This window comes from Mobula hypostoma, chromosome 20, assembly GCF_963921235.1.
Source record: "Mobula hypostoma chromosome 20, sMobHyp1.1, whole genome shotgun sequence".
Taxonomy (NCBI): domain Eukaryota; kingdom Metazoa; phylum Chordata; class Chondrichthyes; order Myliobatiformes; family Myliobatidae; genus Mobula; species Mobula hypostoma.
This window is the reverse complement of record NC_086116.1, coordinates 50,103,978-50,125,406: the sequence shown is the minus strand read 5'-3', so window position 1 is coordinate 50,125,406 and position 21,429 is coordinate 50,103,978. Positions and strand designations below refer to the sequence as shown.

The 21,429-nt window shown below is 39.6% G+C and overlaps 1 protein-coding gene across 12 annotated transcripts in view; it reads left to right on the top strand.

The window, feature by feature from the left end:
• LOC134359513 (SRSF protein kinase 2-like) overlaps positions 1-21,429 on the top strand; it is a 230,446-nt gene that overhangs the window by 56,545 nt on the left and 152,472 nt on the right. For 10 of the 12 annotated variants that reach the window (XM_063072869.1, XM_063072866.1, XM_063072867.1 and 7 more), the window contains one exon: positions 16,103-16,166. The exons of the other annotated variants lie outside the window; for them this stretch is intronic. In XM_063072869.1, the coding sequence (XP_062928939.1) occupies positions 16,103-16,166 (64 nt within the window). The remainder of the gene's footprint in view (positions 1-16,102; positions 16,167-21,429) is intronic. 12 annotated transcript variants of the gene reach the window in all.

Genomic DNA, 21,429 nt, shown 5'->3' with positions numbered 1-21,429 from the left:
GTTCCAAAAAGACACTAAACACAAGGTGGCAGTGTAAGGATATCTTGGGCCTTTTCTGTTTTGTAGTTTCCTTGAATCTCACGTAATTCTTCATGCCCTATGCTCAGCACTTAGGTTTCCTCTATCTTTCTCTCTCCTTCCACTTCCCCAATCTTTAGTTCCATGCATTCCCCTCCTTTTGATTTCTTAAAATTAAAACTATTATTACTGCTAACAGGCTTACCAAAACAACTTTTCATTTTGCAATCTGTCAAGTACAAAATGTTTAAGTTTTAATGGCCTGGGGTCTGGTTTCTTTTAACCTAGTGATCAGAAAGATATATCACCATTTAGTGGCAATAATAGTCTCCTGTGGAAAGTTGGCTGGTAAGTAAAATTTTTGACTGATGAATCAGATTCAGTTTCATTTATTTATCTCATTTACGTTAAAAAATAGTGAAATGTGTCATTTGCATCAACAACCAATGCAACTTAAGGGTGTGCTGGGGCAGCCCTCAAGTGTCGCCAGACATTGCAGTGCCAATGCAGCATGCTCACAATGTTTAACAAAACAACACGAGCAATGACAAAAGCAAATCAAGCCCCTTTTGTTCCTCTTACCCACCCACCCACCCACATATTCACAGTCCTCCAATCCAAGGATTTCAGGCTTCCAGCCTCCATTGAACTTTGACTGTCCCCAGTGGACTTGCAGACCCAGAGCTTTGGCCATTGAGCCCTTACTTCAGACTCGCCGACTTCAGTCTTCCACCTTTGGCCTGTGATCTTTAATATTGACTCCAGGAATCCAGGCCTCAAACTTGCTGATGACTGGACTCTGAACTCCAGTCCTTGAACCCTGCTCTCACTGACTTGTTGACCTAAGGAGTCACTGGCCCTTGTGCCCCTGCCTGCACAGATCTATGATCCCGGAACTTGCTGACCTGGCAGAGGGGGAGCCACCTTGTCCTCGTTGGTCTTCATCACAGCGCTTGCCAGCCTGACATCAATGCATGTCCTTTGATACATGTCTAAGTCACTAGACTTCAAATATGTCAAATGGAGTGTGATGCAGAGCCCCAGACTCCAGCTTTTTCTCCAACTCCACCATATCGCTCTCCCTAAACCCTAACGTGATCCCCAACTCCCTTTGGTCCCCAAAGCCATCCCTATGAACCAATAAAAAAAACTAATTTGGATCCATGATGTCGATTGAGACCACAGCTCATTGCTCTTTGACTGGAAAATATTGCCACTCATAAAGCATAGACCATCTTTATGAATATGCCATCATTGCCATTTATATTTCATCACAGATTCAAAAATAGAAAACAGAAATGGAACTAGAAATGGAAAATAAGCCATGAAGTTATGTTTATGGCTTTGTTTTGACCTGGAGCTGAAAGTTGGCTTCTAGTATAAATCATATTTTAAAAATGTTGTTACTCATAACCTTTAAATGAATTAGAAAACAACTTTGTGAAAGTGTATTTGGAGAATTACTGAATAGACCACCACAAGGTGAAGAACCTGACATAGAAGAAGCAGCAGAGAACGTTGATAATCAATAGAGATCCACCCAAGAAAGAAGAGATTGTTGCTGCAATTAAGTCACTAAAGAAAGCAAAGCTCCAGGACATGACAGTTTGAATGGTGAACTGTTCAAAATTGAACCAAAAGTTGCAGCAGCTATCCTGCAAATACTGTTTACTATAATCTGGGAATGGGGACAAGCACCCAAGGACTGGACAAAGGAAGACATTGTTAGGATCCCTAAGAAAGGAGTGCTAAGTGATTGCAGCAACTGACGTGGCATCACACTTTGGTCAGTGCCCAGTAAGACTCTCGCCAAAATTATTGTTCAACAGATTGCAGATGCTGTCAATGTGTGCTTGATGAAGGAGCAAGCTGGCTTCAGGAAGAACGGGCTGTGTGGATTAGATCTTCACACTGTTGTAACGTTATGTAGCAGTGCACAGAGTGGCAGAGACAAATGTATGTAAATTTTGTGGTGTTTGAAAAGGCTTTTGATAGCATCCACAGGGAAAGCCTCTTGTGAACTTTCAGATCATACGGGATTGCTTCCAAAATTGTCCTGCATATCCAGAGTTGCTATGCTAACCTCATCTGTACAACTGGGGACCACAACGTGACCTTCGAAGTCAAGACTTGTGCCGCAAGACTGTGCAATGTCAGCGATATTGTTTAACCTGGCGAATGACTAGCTTGTGAGGCAAACAATGAAAGATCAGCAGAAGGGCATTAGGTGACTCTATTCTCTACTTTAGAAGATCTTGACTTTGCAGGTGACCTCGCATTACTATCACATTCACTCCAACACATGTAAGAGAAAACTCAGCAGCTGTGTATCTTTGGTGTGCAGGTTGGACAGAGTCAGCCAGAGAAAGACCGAGACCATGACCCTCAATGTAGAGTCTCTTTCTCCCATCAAGGTATATGGGATTTACTTGCTCCACACTAGCTGGTTCACTTACCTGGGCAGCATCATTTGGCAGGATGATGGGACCAAAGAAGATGTGAGGTGCAGACTCCGAAGAGCTAGAAATGCCTTTAGATCAAGGAGCAACCAAGTACAGCATCGACACCAAGCTGAAGCTGTACCAGAGCTGTGTTCTGTCCACACCCTTGTATGGGTCAGAATGCTGAATGTCCCTACCAGGCTGTCGTCATTTCACACCATGAGCCTCTGGAAGATCCACTGTATCTTCCGGCCAAGAAAGATATCCAACCATGCCCTACTGCTTAAGTGTCATCAAGAAGACATGGCCACAGTCATCACGAGGAAGGGTTGGAGATGGATTGGGCACATGATGAGAAGCCAAATCCATCATCAAAACTGCACTTCACTGGATCCCTGAAGGGTGGAGGAAACGCGAGAGACCAAAGACAACTTGGTGCAGGACTGTAGAAGCAAAAGTGAGGACTCTGAATCACATGTGGGATACATTAGAGAAGATAGCCAAGGACAGACTGAAATGGAGAAACTTCATTGCTGCCCTAAATGCCAGCAGGTGTTAAGGGCAGCAAGTTTTGTAAAAGATCATGTAGATAAATGTATCACGGGCTGAATTGGTCTAATCAACACTGGCGCACCTCAGGGATATGAGCTTAACCCACTGGTGAACTCTACGTCCATGACTGTGTGGCTGGACATAGCTCAAATGTCATCTATAAATTTGTTGATGATTGTTGGGGCATAATCTTAGGTGGAGATGAGAGGGTGTACAGGAGTGAGGTATGCTAGCTAGTTGAGTGGTGTCGCACAATAACCTTGCACTCAATGTCAATAAGACCAAAGAGCTGATTGTGGACTTCAGAATAAGTAAGATGAGTAAGTAACACAAACCAATCCTTATAGAGGGCTCAGAAGTGGAGAGAGTGAGCAATTTCAAGCTTCTGGATGTCAGTATCTCTGAGGATCTAACCTGGTCCCAACATATCAATGCAACTATAAAGAAGGTAAAACAACATCTATCTTTCATTTGGAGTTTGAGGAGATTTGGTTTGTCACCTAAAACACAAACTTGTACAGATGCTCCGTGGAGAACATAACAGGTTGCATTACCGTCTGGTATGGGGGCTACTGCACAGGATTGAAAGAAGCTACAGAACGTTGTAAAATTAGTCAGCTTCATTATGGGTACCAGCTTCTGTAGTATCCAAGACATCTTCAAGCACTGGTGCTTCAGAAAGGCAGCATCCATTATTAAGGACCCGGGGCATACCCTCTTCTCATTGACCCAGGGCATACCCTCTTCTCATTGTTACCATCAGGAAGGAGGTACAGAAGCCTGAAGGCACACACTCAGCAATTCAGGAACAGCTTCTTCACCTCTGCCATCTGATTTCTAAATGGACATTGAACCCATGAACACTACCTCGCTATTATTATTTTTGTTTTAGCACTATTTTTAATTTAACTTTTTTATATATACATTCCATGCACATACCACTCTCTGTGTGAGAAAACTTACCCCTGACATCCCCTCAGTACCTATTTCCAAGTACCTTTTAAAACTATGCCCCCTCGCGTTAGCCATTTCAGTCCTGGGAAGAGATCTTATGGATAAATGTATCACATGATAACAATAACAAACCTGATCCTGATTCCCACGTTGATGACTATTTTGGAGTAATTTGACTATAATTCTATTACATACTTCTATAAGTATTTAGTAACATTTCAGGTCAGGTTCCCAAACTTTTTTGGCTGTAGTGCAGTATTTCTTATTATTTTTCTGTATCTTTGTCACCTGGCTTTAATCCTATATTAAACAGTGAATAAAAATTATATATAAACAGATTCTTAAGATGCTGGAGTTCTAGATATAACGCTCTGTAAAGTTTCACTGCAAAACAAAGAAACTCAGTAGAACCCATTAAGAAAACCCCACACAACAAAGACTGTTAAACACCCAACGTATGGGTGGGGAAAAAAAAAGGAAAAATCATTCAAATGTAGCCCCCTGGTAAGCCTCAGGTTGGCTCAGCTCGCTTTCGTCTAGGGGGAGCAGCCTTCGGGTCCTGCCAAACTGGGTAATCAAGTTTGTGTGGATGCTGTGTGATGTACCCCACCATGCCAAATAACAGACAGTACACCATATGTGATTAAATGATTACACTTTATAGATCTTACTGGAACTATGTAATTAATAGAGATACAATATAAAAGGAAAGTAAAAGGTGCCAAACTTATCAAAGTTCAACCACTTCGTGCATAACCATTGGAGCTCAATTAATGGAGTCTTCTTTCCACCATTCGATCTCCTCCGACCTCCTCGACCTGCCGCCTGGGACCAAACAAGGTGATTGACTGGACGCTCCACACGAGTCTATCTTCGTCTCCTCTCCTTGCCAAAGACCCTGGGCCTCGGACTCCCGCTCAGGGTCCGTCCCGCCGCCCAGCTTACAGCATCGTGTCTCCTCTCTCTGTCCCCATCACCTTCTGCCCCAAAGCCCACGAAAAACAATAGCTTGCAGACACACAAGAAAGAATAACATCTATCCCAATTGGTTTGTTCCTTCTCTTATCAATAATGTAACCCAGACAAGCGGAGAGAGAGAGAGAACTCCTTACATCGCAGTTATTATTACAGAAAAGCTATTTTTATTATAACATAACAAAGAAGCCATTTTGTTAGCCTTCACAGTAACATAAAAGAAGAAACCCCTTATACTAACAAAAAGTAAACAAATAACACAAGGCATGAATCACAGAGTTACCAAAAGTGAGTCCACAGCCACTGAGCCAGTTTAAAGCTGAGATAAGCAAACCACTCGGAGTAGTGAGCTGAACACCAAGTCATCCTTAGCCCTTGGCCTTGATGCCTCGATCTTTCTAATCTGGTTTGGTGTTTAAATCAGCCAAACATCAGTTCATTTTTCACTCTTCATCAGGACATGCGATTGTATATACAATAGTTACACCAGTGAGGGTCTGCTGCAGGTTTGAAAACTTGGGCTTGGAATAATCAAAATTATATTTTTTTAATGTTGTGATGCTTGTTATTTGTGAACTTGAAGATCTTGCATTCAGACAAGCTTAAAAGCTGATAAATTTCTTCAACAATTTTCTCTCTTGACCTCTTGAATGATGCATTTGGAAGCTGACAGCATAATTAGTCAAATTAGTTTATTACTACTACTTATACTGATGTATGGAGGAAAAGTTCCCTTGCATGCTGTTCATACAGATCAATTCATTGCACTGTGCAGTGAGATAGTACAAGGTAAAACAATAACAAAATGCACAAGGTGCACCAGCTGCAGAGAATATACAGGATAGATAGACAATAAGGTGCAAGATCATAATGAGATGGATTGTGAGGTCAAGCGTTCATCTAATCTTCGTCGAGCACCTCCGCTCCGTCTGCCACAACAGACAGATCTCCCAGTAGCCACCCACTTCAACTCTGCTTCCTATTCCCATTCAGATATGTCCATACGTGGCCTCCTCTACTGCCATGATGAGGCTAAACTCAGGTTGGAGGAGTAACACCTCATATACCGTCTAGGTAGTCTCCAGCCCCTTGGTATGAACATAGAATTCTCCAACTTTTGGTAATTCCCTCCCCCTCCCTTCCTCTATCCCTATTTCACTCTGCCCCCTCCCCCAGCTGCCTATCACCTCCCTCATGGTTCCGCCTCCTACTACTACCCATTGTGTTTTCCACTATTCCTTCCTCACCTTTCTTGCCTATCACCTCCCTGCCTCCCCTCCCCACCCCTTTATCTTTCCCCTTACTGGTTTTTCACCTGGAACCTATCAGCCTTCTCCTTCCCACCCTCCCCCCACCTTCTTTATAGGGCCTCTACCCCTTCCCTCTACAGTCTTGACAAAGGGTTCTGGCCCGAAACGTGGACTCATCATTCCATGGATGCTGCTCGACCTGCTGAGTTCCTCCAGTGTGTTGTGAGTGTTGCATCTAATCTTCTTGTAGATCGTGTGACCACAAAAATTATTGGCTTAAATTATGTCAACTTGAAATTAAATTTTCTGAGTTTGCAGATGACGTAAACATTGGAAATGTCGTAAATGGTGAGATGGATAGTTGAGACTTGCAACAAAACTAGCTGGCTGAGTGGGTGACAAATGATAGATGAAATTTAACACAAAAGTGCGATATGATGTAGTTGAGGAGAAAAACCAAAGGAAGACAGTATTGACTGAGGCAGTTCTAAACGTGTACAGGAACAGAAGTGCCAAGACTTGTGCATAAATGGGAAGGCCTATTGATACAGCATATGGGATAATGGGGCTCAGATATAGTTGTCAAGAACAGTTATATTAAACCCATATAAAAATGTACGTTAAGTCAGAACTGGAGTATTGCCTTGGCTTGTGTACTGTCTTGTATATCAACTTAGGACAGCTAGAACGCAACATCCATGGATGACCCTGACTACTGGAGGCCAAGAGGAGGTGTAGACTCTAGGTTGAATGATCTTCTGTGCTGTATGACCATTCTAACATTTTGTAAACGAGTTTGAAAGACTATCAGTTCCTTTTGGCATTTTACAGTAACTTTTGCATCGGAGGACAAATAAGTGCCAAGCAAATTTCTAACAAAAATTAACTTGTAATGATTTTAGAATGTATTTACCTGAGTTTTTTGCCACTCAACCAATGGTCTTAAAAAAAAACATTGTTTACTGTTAAGCTGTGTAGCTATGTAAAATTGTTAAATGATATCATTGCAGGTATGATAGTTGAAGAAAATGTTGAGACTTGATGAAGGATAATGCTGAAAAACAGATGTTTGTTTTAGCTTTGTTGTTAACTAGCAAAATTCATTCCAATTAATGTCTTATCATTGTGTCATGATTTGCTCCTTTGCAAGTTAGCTGTGATACTTTGACAAATTCCTAAATCTCAACAGAAACCTGACACTATTCAATTTTGAAATGATGAGCTAAGTTAAAGTTGCAATGGTGTCTGTCTGCCCTCACAACTTGTGAATGTGGAAGGAAATTAATCATAAAGTTAAGCAGAATAGTACTTGATGGGCAGCAGAGGATGTTGCTATAAGTTGCAATTAATTTGTTCTTTAACTATTTGTCACTTTCCTCTGATAGACTGGTTGTCCTCTTAAGTTAAATAACATGTATGTAGTTGTAGCATTGGATTAGGACTTCATTGATGTGTTATAGCCAAAATTCACATAGGAATATCTTGTGGGGGGAAAAAAAACAAACTTAGTATTTTTCACTTTTGATCACAGACGTATGTCATGAAATTTATTGTTTTGTGGTAGCAGTACAGTGCTGGATATGAAAAGAATTACAAAAGTAGTGAAAAGGAAGAATAATCTGGTGGTCATGGACCATTCAGAAATCGGATGGCTTAGGGGAAGAACCTGTTCCTAAGTTATTGGATCTTCAGGTTCTTGTCCCTCCTCCCTGAAGGTGAGGAGTCAATACTCACTAATGAGAAGAGGCTTTGTCCCAGATAGTGAGGGTCTTTAATAATGGATGACTCCTTGAGGCACTGCCTCTTGAAAATGTCTTTGGTGGGGAGGATTGTGATGGAACTGGCTGAGTCAATAAATCCTGTAGCCTCTTTTGATCTTGCACATTGAAGCATCCATACCAGACAGTGGTGCAAATGGTAAAAAGACTTCTTCACTGTACATCTGTAGAAATTTGCAAGTGTCTTTCATGATGTACCAAGTCTCCTTAATGAGGTAGAACCACTAGTTCACCTTTGTGGTTACATCAATGTGTGGGCCCAGAATAGATCAACTGAAATGTTGAGGCCCAGAAGCATGAAGCTGCTTACCTTTTCCACGGCTCACCCCTCAAGGAGGACTGGTGTGTGTCATCCTGATTTCCCCTTCCCAAAGTCCACAATATATCTTTTGGTCTTGCTGATGTTGAGAGCAAGGTTATTGTTGCAGCACCACTAAACCAGCCGATCTATTCACTCCTGTATGCCTTCTCTTAGTCAACTGAGGTTCTATCAACAATAGTGTCAATGGCAAATTTATCAATGGCATTTGAACTGTGGTTAATTATGCAGTATGAGGGTAGAGAGAGTAGAGCAATGGGCGAAGCATATATCCCTGAGTTGTGCCTGTCTTGAACTAGTGACTCCATTAATGAAGCGCAGCTTGTTTCAGGAAGCTATGGACTTGGACCCCAAGATTCCTCTGTCCATCAATACTGTTAAGTGCCCTGTAGTAGTGACTGTCCATTCTACATTTTAACACCATCTGTTGTTTCCCTGCCCACGTCTGCAACTGAACCATATCCCGTGCATCCTTTAGCAATCTTCTAACCATCCACAAAGTCAATCTTAGTATTGTCTCTGAACCTACTAACCCATCCATTTACATTTTAATCCAGACCATTTCTTTCCATCAGTGACAGCAAAACTCCCAGACATTTCCAAATGGCCAAGTCATCATGAACCCTTGTATCTTAATATTCTCGATGAACCTACCATGACGGACTTCGTCAAACATTTAAAAATGCATATACAAGGTCCACAGCTCTACCTTCATCAATCACCTTTGTCACCTCAGTCAAATTAGTAAGACATGACCTGCTGCTGCCCAAAACTGAATTGTTCTTAATTTGGCCATGGTTTTCCAAATGCTCATAAATCCTTTCTCTGCGATTGCTCTCCAACAGCTTCCCACCACTGATAGTTTCACTGGTTTTTGTTTCCAAGGTTATCGCAATTTCCGTTCTTGACCAACATTATCTGCTTACTAGACCACGCCTATGGCTAAAGATCTTGGCCGAGGTCCTTGCAATCTCATCTCTTGCCTCTCTTAATAATCTAGGTTATATTGTATTGCATCAGGCCCTGGGGATTTATACACTTTAATGTTCTTTTAAGAGTTAATGCTTTAGGATACTATCATGCTGCACACTGGTCTCACAATGCTCCATCACCTCCACTTATGGATGCAGAGTACTCGTTAGGGCCTCACCCATGCCTTCCAGTTCAAAATGCATGTTCCCTCCTTTATCATTGAGTGGGCCTACATTCTCCCAAGTTATCCTCTTGCTGTTGATGTCTGTATAAGAATGACTGGGGAAATTATAGGAAATTTCATGGTGAGTTGTAGAAACAAGTCCAAAAAAGCTGGCAGTGAACTGGTTGTCTTCAAAGTATCGTCTGTGAAGAGCTAGCTCAGTAAGTTGCAAAGGGGCATACAGAAATTTCAGAAGTATGCATGCAGGGAGACCTCTACGCACTCAAAATGATGTTACAACTATTATTTCTGTCAGTTGATAAAATATCTATTGAATTTTTATTTTTCCATGACCATTCTGTATTGCCAGACTGCTAAATTAACAAAAGTATTCCTTAAATGAAAGAAGTTAACATGCTTCAAAGCCTTTAGTAAAACTGCTAGTGCCTCCAAATGAAAAATAAACAAGATCTGCAAAAGATGACGTAATCTCTCCTGGCTCAAGGCAGAGCTTTTGTCTCAGACCCTTCAAATTGCCCTGGTATTATTGCTTGGGACTACACCCTAAACCTTGTCTCTCCATTTAAAAAAAACACTAGAACAGAACATTTAAAGGCCCTTTCAATCATATTTCTTCCTGTGTCATCTTCCACTTCCTTTTAAAATAAAAAAACCTTTTGCAGTAGTCATGGTTCATGAATATCTTTGTATATTTCTTTCAGTATTAGAAGTAAAAGAATAATGTTTTAAATGATATGTGTCCCATTATCTTATTCATCTGGCTTTGGCAGTACAATTGACCTTTGATTAGCAGTCAGTGAATGACATAATAACACAATAGCCTCTTTCTTAAAATAGACAGATACATACATTCATCAACACATAACAGCCATGAATTGCAAGAGCTTTATTGCACAGAATCTAATTTTTAATAGTAATATTAAAGATAGCCTCAATTAAAAGATTCTGACAATATACATAATATAATGAAATATAAAATCTTCAATCTATTTGTAACAAAATAGCATTAAATCCAAAAGCAAACAGACCTTGAGATAATTTGCAAATAGAGGCAAGAAAGAAATCACATGGGCTTATTCAAGCAACACCCAATTCAAGTTTGATATTGTTCAAGTTCCTACATATTTACAATAACAATGTACTTATATAGTGCCTGAAACACAGTAATTTCATAAGCTTCACTGGAACATTATCAATCAACATTTGATCAAACAACATATGGGGATATTAGATTGGAAGCTTTATTATGGAGGAAGTATAGTGATTGAGAAGCTGAGATAGGAAATCTCAGGAGACCCTGACAGCTGAGAGCAAGAGGCTGAGTCATCAATGGAGGAATAATTAAATTCAGGGATGATAAAATGACAAGAATTGGTGGAGAGCAGCTATGTCAAAGAATTATAGAGCTGATGAGATTACCCAATATCGGAAAGATGATATTAAAAGGGATATGAAAACAATGATATGTATTTTAAAATAGATATGTTGTTTAACCGGAAGTATACGTGGGTCAATGAAGTAAGGGGTGAACAGGTCTCCATGTGCTTGCAAATAATGAAAAATTGGAGTGTCTTCAGATTTATGAAGGTTGACTTAGTGGGCTGACCAAGAAGTTCAACAAAATGAGAAAATACGCAGATGCTGGAGATCCAAAGCAACACGCGCACAAAATGCTGGAGGAACTCAGCAGGCCAGGCAGCATCTATGGAAAAGAGTAAACATTCAATGTTCCGAGCCGAGATCCTTCTTCAGGACTTGGGTCTTGAAGAAGAATTCTGGTCGGAAACATCGACTATTTACTCTTTTGCACAGATGCTAACTGGCCTGCTGAGTTCCTCCAGCATTTTGTGTCTGACCAAAAAGCTGGAAGGTATCAAAGGCAACAGGAAGTAACCCCCATGTAAAGCAGAGCTGAGTAGCTATGCAGGTGAAAATAGACAGTTCTGGTAATGTTGTGGACAGGTGGCTCAAAATGTACCTTAAGATCAAAAAATGACAGCAAGAGTTCAAACAATGGTTCAATTTTAGACCACTGCTTGGGATAGAAATGGAGTCCATAGGTAACAAGCAGTTTGCAGTGGAGCCCGAGTTAGTAACTTAACAAATTTTAATTGCAGGGAGCATTTACTCATTCAGTCCAAGATGCTGGACAGTTTAGAGATTGGGCCAGATTTGCTGTAATATCTTGGCCAACAGGAATATTGAGAAGGCACTATTTCAAATTTTAAAATGTCCTTTAATCCTAAAATTTGTCAATGAACTGCTGACAGGAATCAGTAGCCTCATTAACCACATCTGTGAAGAAGTGGATATACTTCAGAAATGTCATATTTCTAACCATCTTTGAAATGAGACAATTCAATTGTGGTAATGCAGAGGGTCTCTGATATTTACCAAAGTCCTCAGAAGAGTGTGCCCTGAGGAAACCACCTTCCAGTGGTCGAAGAATTCAGCTACCCACAGAACATAACCTCAGTTGTGTTTTCTCTGTGTCAACATGCCCCGACTTCCTATATCTTCATAGCCAATTCTTGAGAAAGGTGGACTTAACAGTGAAATTCACCATTATCTTCAATGCAGCGGCATAGCTGTAGGTTGATTACGGAAGATATTTGAAGATTTCAAATTCATGATGTATTGGTCAGCAGTGACCCTACTTCCCTTTATAATTTTAAGAATTGAATAAATTGCACAGTACCTTGAGGCACTTGAGAGGTCATTGGTCAAGGATTCCTAAGAGTCAGTGGATATGTTGCATTTTTACCAAGAATGCTTTGAGCACATTCAGAACCATGTGGAGGTGAACCTGAAGAGCTGTGAACTGCAGTGTTATAGGCCTGTATTACTTGCCTGATGAGCATAGATGGTATAGGCTAGATGGTCTGTGTCATAAATTATATGCCATTCTAAGATCGTTCTATATGTTGATAGAAGATCTGGAGAATATTTAACTTGAGTATGGTAGAAAAGTCATCTGATATTTCTGCATGTTAAAAAAAAGAAATATAATAATTAAGTTTAAATCATTATTCTTGTTCACAACTAGGCAGCCCAATTTTGTTGTTAATTAGTCTCAAAACCCAGATCAAGAAAAGTCTTGCCGAAATTTAAATTTGTGATTGCTAATTCCAAAATATACAGTCAAAGAATATACATGTTTAAAATATGAGGTAATATATAGCTAGTGCATCACGCATCTTTTGAGGAAGAACATCAGGGTTGATGATTTTCATAGCAACTAAATATTTTTTCAGGTATTTACCATTACCAGGATTGGTTTAAACACTTTCAGTTGTTTAAAATTAGTGAAGAGTGTTGAGTCAGACAGTGTTGAAGTGGCTGGTTTTCATCAGCATGCATGTAGAAATTGAGGCTATGGCGTAACCCAGGAACAGCTTTTAAATGAGACATAGGGTGCCAACTAATAGATCCTGAGATAATCAAAGTTAACAACAACAAAGGACTAAGTAGAGTCCTAGAGCACTGCAAAACAGAAACAAACCCTTCAGGTTTGTGCCACCCTGGTATTCTGCCTAGTTATATCTATCTGCACCTGGACCATAGCCCTCCCTACCCTCCTTATCTATGTATCTATCCAAACTTCTGTTAGGCGTTTGAATTGAACGTACATATACCACTTCTGCTGGCGCCTTGTTCCATACTTGCACCACCCTTTGTGAAGAAGATCTCCCTCAGATTACCATTAAAGATTTCACCTTTCACCCTAAGTCTAAGACCTCTTGTTCTTGTCTCACCCAACTCCAGGAAGAAAAGGCCTGCATGCATTCACCCTTTTTGTGTCCCACATAATTTTGTATTCCTCTAGAAGATCTGTACTCATTCTCCTGCGCTTCAGAATAAACTGCTAACCAATTCAACCTTTTCCTATAGCTCAAGTCTTTAAGTCCTGGCAACATCCTTGTGAATATTTTTTCTGCCCTCTTTCAAGCTTATTAATAACTTTCCTGTCAGTGAATGACCAGAACTGCACACAATACTTAAACGTCTTATAGAACTTCAACATCTATTGTCTGCTACCATTCTTTAGCTTCTCCTGCTAAGCCAATGTTGAATCCAATTGACTACTTCATTCTGAATTCCAAGAGATTTAACCTTCTGGACCAGCCTGTCATATGGAACTTTGTCAAAGGCCTGGCTAAAGTCCATGTAGACAATGTCCACACGTCTTTCCTTTATCAACCTTCTTGATAGTGCCCTCAAAGCTCTATAGGATAGTTTAGATATGACCTACAATGCACAGAATCATGTTGACTATTCCTAAACAGACACTGTCTATGCAATACTTAATATATCTTGTTCGTTAGAATACCTTCCAATAACTTACCCATGACTGACAACAGGTTTACCAGCCTATAATTCCCCAGCTTATTCTTAGAGCCTTCCTTGAACAATGGAATGACATTAGCAATCCTCCGACACCTCACCCAGAGCTATGTTTTAAAAAGCTCTGCCAGGGCCCTTGCAATTTCTTCAAAGCTCCTACAGGGTCTAAGAGGACATTTTGACAAGCCCTGGGGATTTATCCAACCTAATTCACTTCAGGATAGCAAGCACTCCCTTTCTGATCACCGCTCTTTTGCCTCAGTCTGTAGACTCTGTCTATCTTTGATGCGAAAAAAAAATCTCCCCCCAACTCTTTTGGCTCCATGCATGGACAACCACACTGATCTTGAAGAGGACCAATTTTGCCCTTGCTGTTCCCTTCCTCTTAAGCTAGCTGTAGAACCCTTTGGGATTTTATGGGCAAGTCAATATGGTTGATTCTGTTGTCAGTTAAAAATGTACCAAGTAAATCGGGATTCACAAAATTGGGCAATGTTGGAGATATGTTAGAAGAGAATTCATTGTGGTCCTTTGTTAACTGATTATTTATTGCCATCTACAATTTATAGAGAAGATATCATAGTATCATGAACATATTATTAGATAGCCTAAACTTCAGGGACAACTGAGCGTAACTCTCTAAAATCAGCGGATAGGTACGTAGGGCAGTATCTGCATCAGGATTAACATTTGTCAGTACCACGGGGTAAAACTGGGGCGGTGTGTATGTCTACACAACATCACACTGCCTCCATGTTTCTTCTTTCATCTCTAATGAATCTTATTTTCACTAATTTTCAATTTTTAATACTCTTATGAACCTTTTTTCCAATTGTCTTCAATTCCTTGCTGTTTGCTTATTACAAATTTTATTTATCATTGTTAGTTACAATGTTAGTCCCCTTGTAAAGTATACTTTATTTCCATCATTCTATTGATGAGTAGCAATGAACCTGAATGACAATTTACAAACTAAATTACCACATGTAAGCATTGTCCATTACTTTTCCACTGCTCATTGTAACTTTTTCAGTTGAGGTTTTTAAATATGATTTTGTTCTTTAGATTACAGAAATTTCCCTTCCTATGCATTATCTCTTATTTATCTCTGCTTTTCTCTAATTTTGTGTCACCTCCAACCTCATAGACATAATTTTCAACCATTTTGTTCTTTTCATTGATTATTTTTCTCACTTTATTTCTCAGAAGCAATCATAGCAATTGCTCTTTTCAAAAGTGAATGCTGACGCTGTTAGAAGTCTGAGACAAAGGCAGAATTATTTCAAAAACAGAGCAGTATCTGTAAAGAGAGCTGTTGAGTCTCTTTGCAGATAAAATAGTTTAGATTTCTGACTAATCTTGTCAACTTGGTTTCATCATCTGTTAAGCACTTTAGTTGCCAGCTTATATCAATATATAATACTTACAGCAAATATCTTTTACTTGTTCTTTCCTTCTTATTTTGTCAGTGGTCAATCTGCTATATTTCATTTCTGATAAAGATATTTCATGTGAAATGTTAACCTGTTTTGAACTGGTAAGCTATCGTATAGTTAATAAGTTGCTGTTTATTTGGATTATTTTTCTTTATTTCAGATTAACAATATTTCCTGTTTTTTTTTTAGTTTGATATAACAATGCACGAGTTACCTTTGGTCTATTATTGTACCCAGGTGTACAATTACACTAACCAAGGAAACACAAGTTTAAATAATTGAGCATTTTAGGTATTTGATTTCTATTTGCTTTTGTAAAATTTTGGAACATTTATTATGTCTTGGCTTTTTAATCAGGCAATTCAGATTGCTCTTGCAACAGTATTATGTAACTAAGAAGTAAATACGACTAGCTGGCTAAAATTTACTAGCAAAGGCACCCTGTAATATTTGCAGCATCACTGGGAGAGAACTGATATTAAATAGTTTATTTGGTGAGAAAACATTTTAATACACTGTTCATCTGATGCAGCTTTCAAAAAAAAGCTCTGCTGAGCCATAATTGCTGTGGCTGTGTCTGGTGTGACATGAATTGTATGTTGGTACAGCCTGGAAAACTACCCCTACATTGCAAAAAGTGGTACTGTACTTCCTGTTTTCATAAATGGTCATGTGCACATTTTAGTGAAGCTTGATTCCTCTGGAGCTTTCTCTCCCTCCCTCCCTCTATTTTTCAGAAGCAGTGAATTACAGTACACGCAGAAGCATTTGAAACCTGTGGCCTCAGTCTGGTTTAGCCAGAATATCTAAATTTTGAAGATAAGGTTTTTGAAAAGAAACCAGAGGTACTCGGCTCTGAACGTTTTCTAATTTTTCCAGAAACCAAGCAGAAGATTGAGCTGCTGATGTCAGTTAACTCTGGGAAGTCGTCCTCTTCAGAAAGGTACAGCAAACATCCATTGCACCCAGAATTGATGATAAAGGCAGACAGTGGGAAATCTGAAGGAGGGCGGGAGGGAAGGAGAAAGGAGCTGCCGATGTTGAAACGTCAGCTAAGAGAGCTTCACTGCATTGGTTAACATATTTTTCAGTATCTATTTTTATTCTGGAGGCTTGTTGCTTTTATTGAGGGTATCCGAGGCTAACTGATTTGTGTATTATGCTAACTATCTGCATTACTTAAATCAAATAGCAAACATTAATGTGCTGCATATTATTATACCAATATAAGTTTTTTTTTCCCCCCTCTTTCCTGCTGTGACATGCACAGAACATGAATGCAGAACATCCCACTTACTATAATGCTTTTTAAGCCTGAGCCAGTTCTGAAAAGGAGTGTCTGTTTCTTGGACATGAAATCACTAACCCACAAATTAGTCAATGAAGCGGACATGCTGCTGCTTAATGGTTCTGTTCTATGAGAACATATTTATCTGATGCAGTAATGTTTCATACCTATACATGAAGGCAACTGATTTGTAATGTTTATAAAGCCATACCGTGTTCTTTTTACCAAACCAAAATCTATATTAATTGAAAGAATTAACAAAAGGAGGTTATAAAAAGTCAGTGTAATTTACTCAGTTAAGGGCTTTTAAATGGTTGAATTTACCATCTTGCATCAGTAATTAACAGCTTCTGTTAAGAAATTAGGAAAAATAAAATGTTAAGGTATACATTTGCTTTTCAGTCAGCCATGATTACTAATTGCACATTTTTGATGAAGCCATGCTCAAGATTTCTGAATGTGCGGCTTTACAAGGTTGTGGGGAAGAAAACCTATGGACTGAGTATCAGACAGCTACTCTGCTGTGACAAAACTTTGCATTCATTGCTTTTAGAGAGTACTACAGCAAAATGTTGTATTGAAATGGAATTACAGGTTTAGTAATGGAAAATTAATTATTAACTTAAATGCTTAATTATGTATTTGTGATTAGCAGGGTAATGTACATTTAAAGGTAATAAAAGTGGCTGATTTGTTAAACTTACCAATCACCCAGTAAAGAAAAGGAATTCATGGAGGTTTACTACCAGTTAACTTGCTACTTATGACCTAGAGTGACTTGAGTTGGCTGATCAGTGCTAGACTATGCAGTGCATTTCTTGATTTGCTACTTGGTCGCTTTGAAAATTACTGAACTAAATTAATTGAACTCCTTAATGGTATTTTCCTCTTTGGATTCAAAGTTTCAAAAAGACAAAAGTATTTCTCAATATTTCCATATTTTATTGTAAACATTTTATTGATGGTGTTTCTCTCTTGTCATTGCTCAAAATAAGTTTGTTTCATAGCAGTAATGGTGATTCAAACAGAATATACCAGGGAAGCCATTACAGAAATTAAGTAGGACTTTTATAGCAGGCCCATGCTTTATAAGAAAACCTGATGTTGCATTGGTATGTTTACATCTACATCAACCATTATGATGCATATGGCAACTTTTGTTTGGAATAAAAACATAAAAATCTCAAATTATTTCTCTCTGTAGTAACTCGTGTTGTAACCTTTCTGCCCACTTGGGTGATTAACTCTAAATGAATGGCAACTTCAGTATTTGTATTTAGGTGCCATCATAATGCTTTGGAAAATTATATTAGTCTGATTTTAATGCATATTTCTAACAAACTCAATTTTAATTCCAAATTCCAATACTCTTCTCTATAAGGTACTGAATTAAGCTGTGAAAATGTTTGACAGAGTTAGCAGGGCCCTTGGACTATATTGTATGCAATTTCCTTCAAAATACTTTTGAATTACTCTTTTTCTAATCTTCATTTCATATGTGGCTTCCAACAGTCAGGAGTCGAAATTGTAGGCTGGTTCTTTTCTTTCCCTCTTCAATGCTCCCTTCACAGGGGAAGGTTGTGCAGATTGGAATGTTGTCATTCCTTTATTGGCCATGATTATGTTCAAGAAGTTTATATGACAATATTATGTTTGTACTTTGATAAGGAATATAATGCTTGGTGTAATATTGTCCAGAGTGGCATATATTTTCATCAAATAGTTACAGTGTGCTGAATGACCCAATGACTATATGCTCATAAATTTCTTGCATGCTGACAGTTAAACCTTGATTCTTGATGGATAATAGTACTGTAGATAATCTGGTTTATTATCACTGTCTCATACTGGTATTATGTGAAATTTGTTTTGTGGCAACAGTACAGTGCCTAAACTTAATATATTGTACAAAATAAAGAGCAAAAAAAAAAGAGGTAGTTTTCATCGGTTCGTGTACCATTCAAAAATCTGATAACTGAGGGGAAAATTATATCTCTTCACCATTTACACCTTGGACTTCAACTACTGCACAGAGTCTTGTCATCTTCAGAAGTTTTTGGATGACTCTGCCATAGTTGGATGCATCAGCAAGGGAGATGAGGCTGAGTACAGGGCTACGGTAGGAAACTTTGTCACATGGTGTGAGCAGAATTATCTGCAGCTTAATGTGAAAAAGACTAAGGAGCTGGTGGTAGACCTGAGGAGAGCTAAGGTACTGGTGACCCCTGTCTCCATCCAGGGGGTCAGTGTGGACATGGTGGAGGATTACAAATACCTGGGGATATGAATTGACAATAAACTGGACTAGTCAAAGAACACTGAGGCTGTCTACAAGAGTCAGAGCCGTCTCTATTTCCTGAGGAGACTGAGGTCCTTTAACATCTGCTGGACGATGCTGAGAATGTTCTACGAGTCTGTGGTGGCCAGTGCTATCGTGTTTGCTGTTGTGTGCTGGGGCAGCAGGCTGAGGGTGGCAGACACCAACAGAATCAACAAACTCATTCCTAAGGCCAGTGATGTTGTGGGGATGGAACTGGACTCTCTGACGGTGGTGTCTGAAAAGAGGATGCTGTCTAAGTTGCATGCCATTTTGGACAATGTCTCCCATCCACTACATAATGTACTGGGTGGGCACAGGAGTACATTCAGCCAGAGACTCATTCTACCGAGATGTAGCACAGAGTGTCATAGGAAGTCATTCCTGCCTGTGGCCATCAAACTTTACAACTCCTCCCTTGGAGGGTCAGACACCCTGAGCCAATAGGCTGGCCCTGGACTTATTTCATAATTTACTGGCATAATTTACGCATTACTATTTAACTATTTATGGTTCTATTACTATTTATTATTTATGGTGCAACTGTAACGAAAACCAATTTCCCCTGGATCAATAAAGTATGACTATGACTATAAAAAAAACTTCTCCAAAATCATTGAATGTCAGTCTTCCAGCTTCTTTTCATACCCGACAGTAGTATTGTGAAGGTCCTTAATGATGGATGTTTTCTTCTTGAGGTACCGTCATGAGAAGATATCCTTGACCGTGGGAAAACTCATTCCCACGATGGAACCGGATGAGTCTGCAACTTTCTGCAGCTTCTTGCAATCCTCTGCACTGGAGCCTCCATACCAGGCTGTGATGCAACCAGTCTGAATATTCTCCATTGTAAATCTTTTGAAATTTGCAAGTCTTTGGTGACATACCAAATCTCCTCAAACTCCCAAAAAAAAAATCGCTAATATTGAGTCCTTGGTCTTGTTTATGTTGAGTGGAAAGTTGTTGTTATGACTAACTCAACCAGCTGATTTATCTCACTCCTGTACACATTCTTGTTGCCATCTGAAATTTTACCAACGGCTGTGGTGTCATCTATGAATTTATAAATGGCAGTTGAGCTTTGCTTAGCCACACAGTAATGAGTAGAGAGAGTATGGTGGAGAGGTGTGCCAGTGTTTGATGACCAATAAGAGGAGATGTTGTCAGTGATCCGTACTGAATGTGGTCTTCAGGAAGTTCAGAATTCTGTAACAGAGGCCCAGGGTTATAAGCTCGGTGATTAATACTGACATATGTTTTGTTGCTGTCTAGACATGCCAAAGCAGAGTGGCGAGCCATGGAGATTGTGACCTATTGTGATAGTAGGCAAATTGCTCAGGTCCTTGGTCAGGCAGGAGCTTATTCAGTAAATGAAGGAAAAGAATATACTGTAAATAGGAAACATTAAGTTAATGTGGAGGAATATGTCAGTAACCTTGTGTTTCATGCAGAGTTCAAAATTGATAATTGCTGTACTTGAATATTACAAGGATATACACTCAGTGGCCACTTTATTAGGTACAGGAGTGGAACCTGGTGTGATCTTCTGCAGTATCTCATCCATTTCAAGGTTTCATGTGTTGTGCATTCAAAGATGCTGTTCTGCACACCAGTGTTATTTGAGTTACTGTTGCCTTCTTCTCAGCTTGAACCAGTCTGGCCATTTTCCTCTGATTGCTCTAATTAACAAGGCATTTTTGCCATAGAACTGTTGCTCACTGGATATAGTTTTTTTTCAAGCCATTCTCTGTAAACTCTAGAGACTTGTGTGTGGGAAAACTCAGGAGATGCGCAGTTTCTGAGATACACAAACCATCCCATCTGACACCAACAGTCATATGACAGTTAAAGTCATGTAGAACACATTTCTTCCCTGTTCTGATGTTCGGTCTGAACAACAAGTGAACCTCTTCAGCATGTCTGTATGTTTTTATGTAGAAGTTGCTGCCGCATGATTGGCTGATAAGATACTTGTACTAATGAGGTATACAGGTGTACCTAATAAAGTTGCCACTGAGTGCAGAGTCATCAGTTTTGGAGAATTTACTTAGGAATTTAAACCTACCGTCTATCAGAAAGTTGAGACTTCAAAGAGTTTTGGATTAAGGTTTTTAAGATTATGTGAGTATTTAACAATGTCGAAATTAAAAATGAAGATATTGGAAGCATCAAGTCAGACGGAATCTATGGGGGAAAACCTTTAATGTTTCAGATTTTTTTTACGTGTCGCACCAGACAGTCAGCCATTCTTGTCTGGCACGTGGTGTCAGGATTGGTCTCCTTTCGGATTAACCGGGTCATGATATGAAAGTTCCTGACTCGACCCTTTTTTTTTACGAGGTCGAGTGGCTAGCTCGATGCTCAACCCGGCATGGATGGAAAGCGTGCTTTGGGGCGGAGGGGGGGTGGGAGAGGAGAGGTGTGGTGACTCGGATTTGAACTCGGGAGCCTTTGCTCCGGAGTCCGGTGCTGATGCCATTGTGCCACCAGCTGGCCGGCTTATGTTTCAGATAAGTGTTCCTTTATCAGAACTGCTAAAGAGAAAACAAGTTGTTTCAAGTTCAGACAAGACAGTGTATTGGACAAAGGAAATATCTCTGC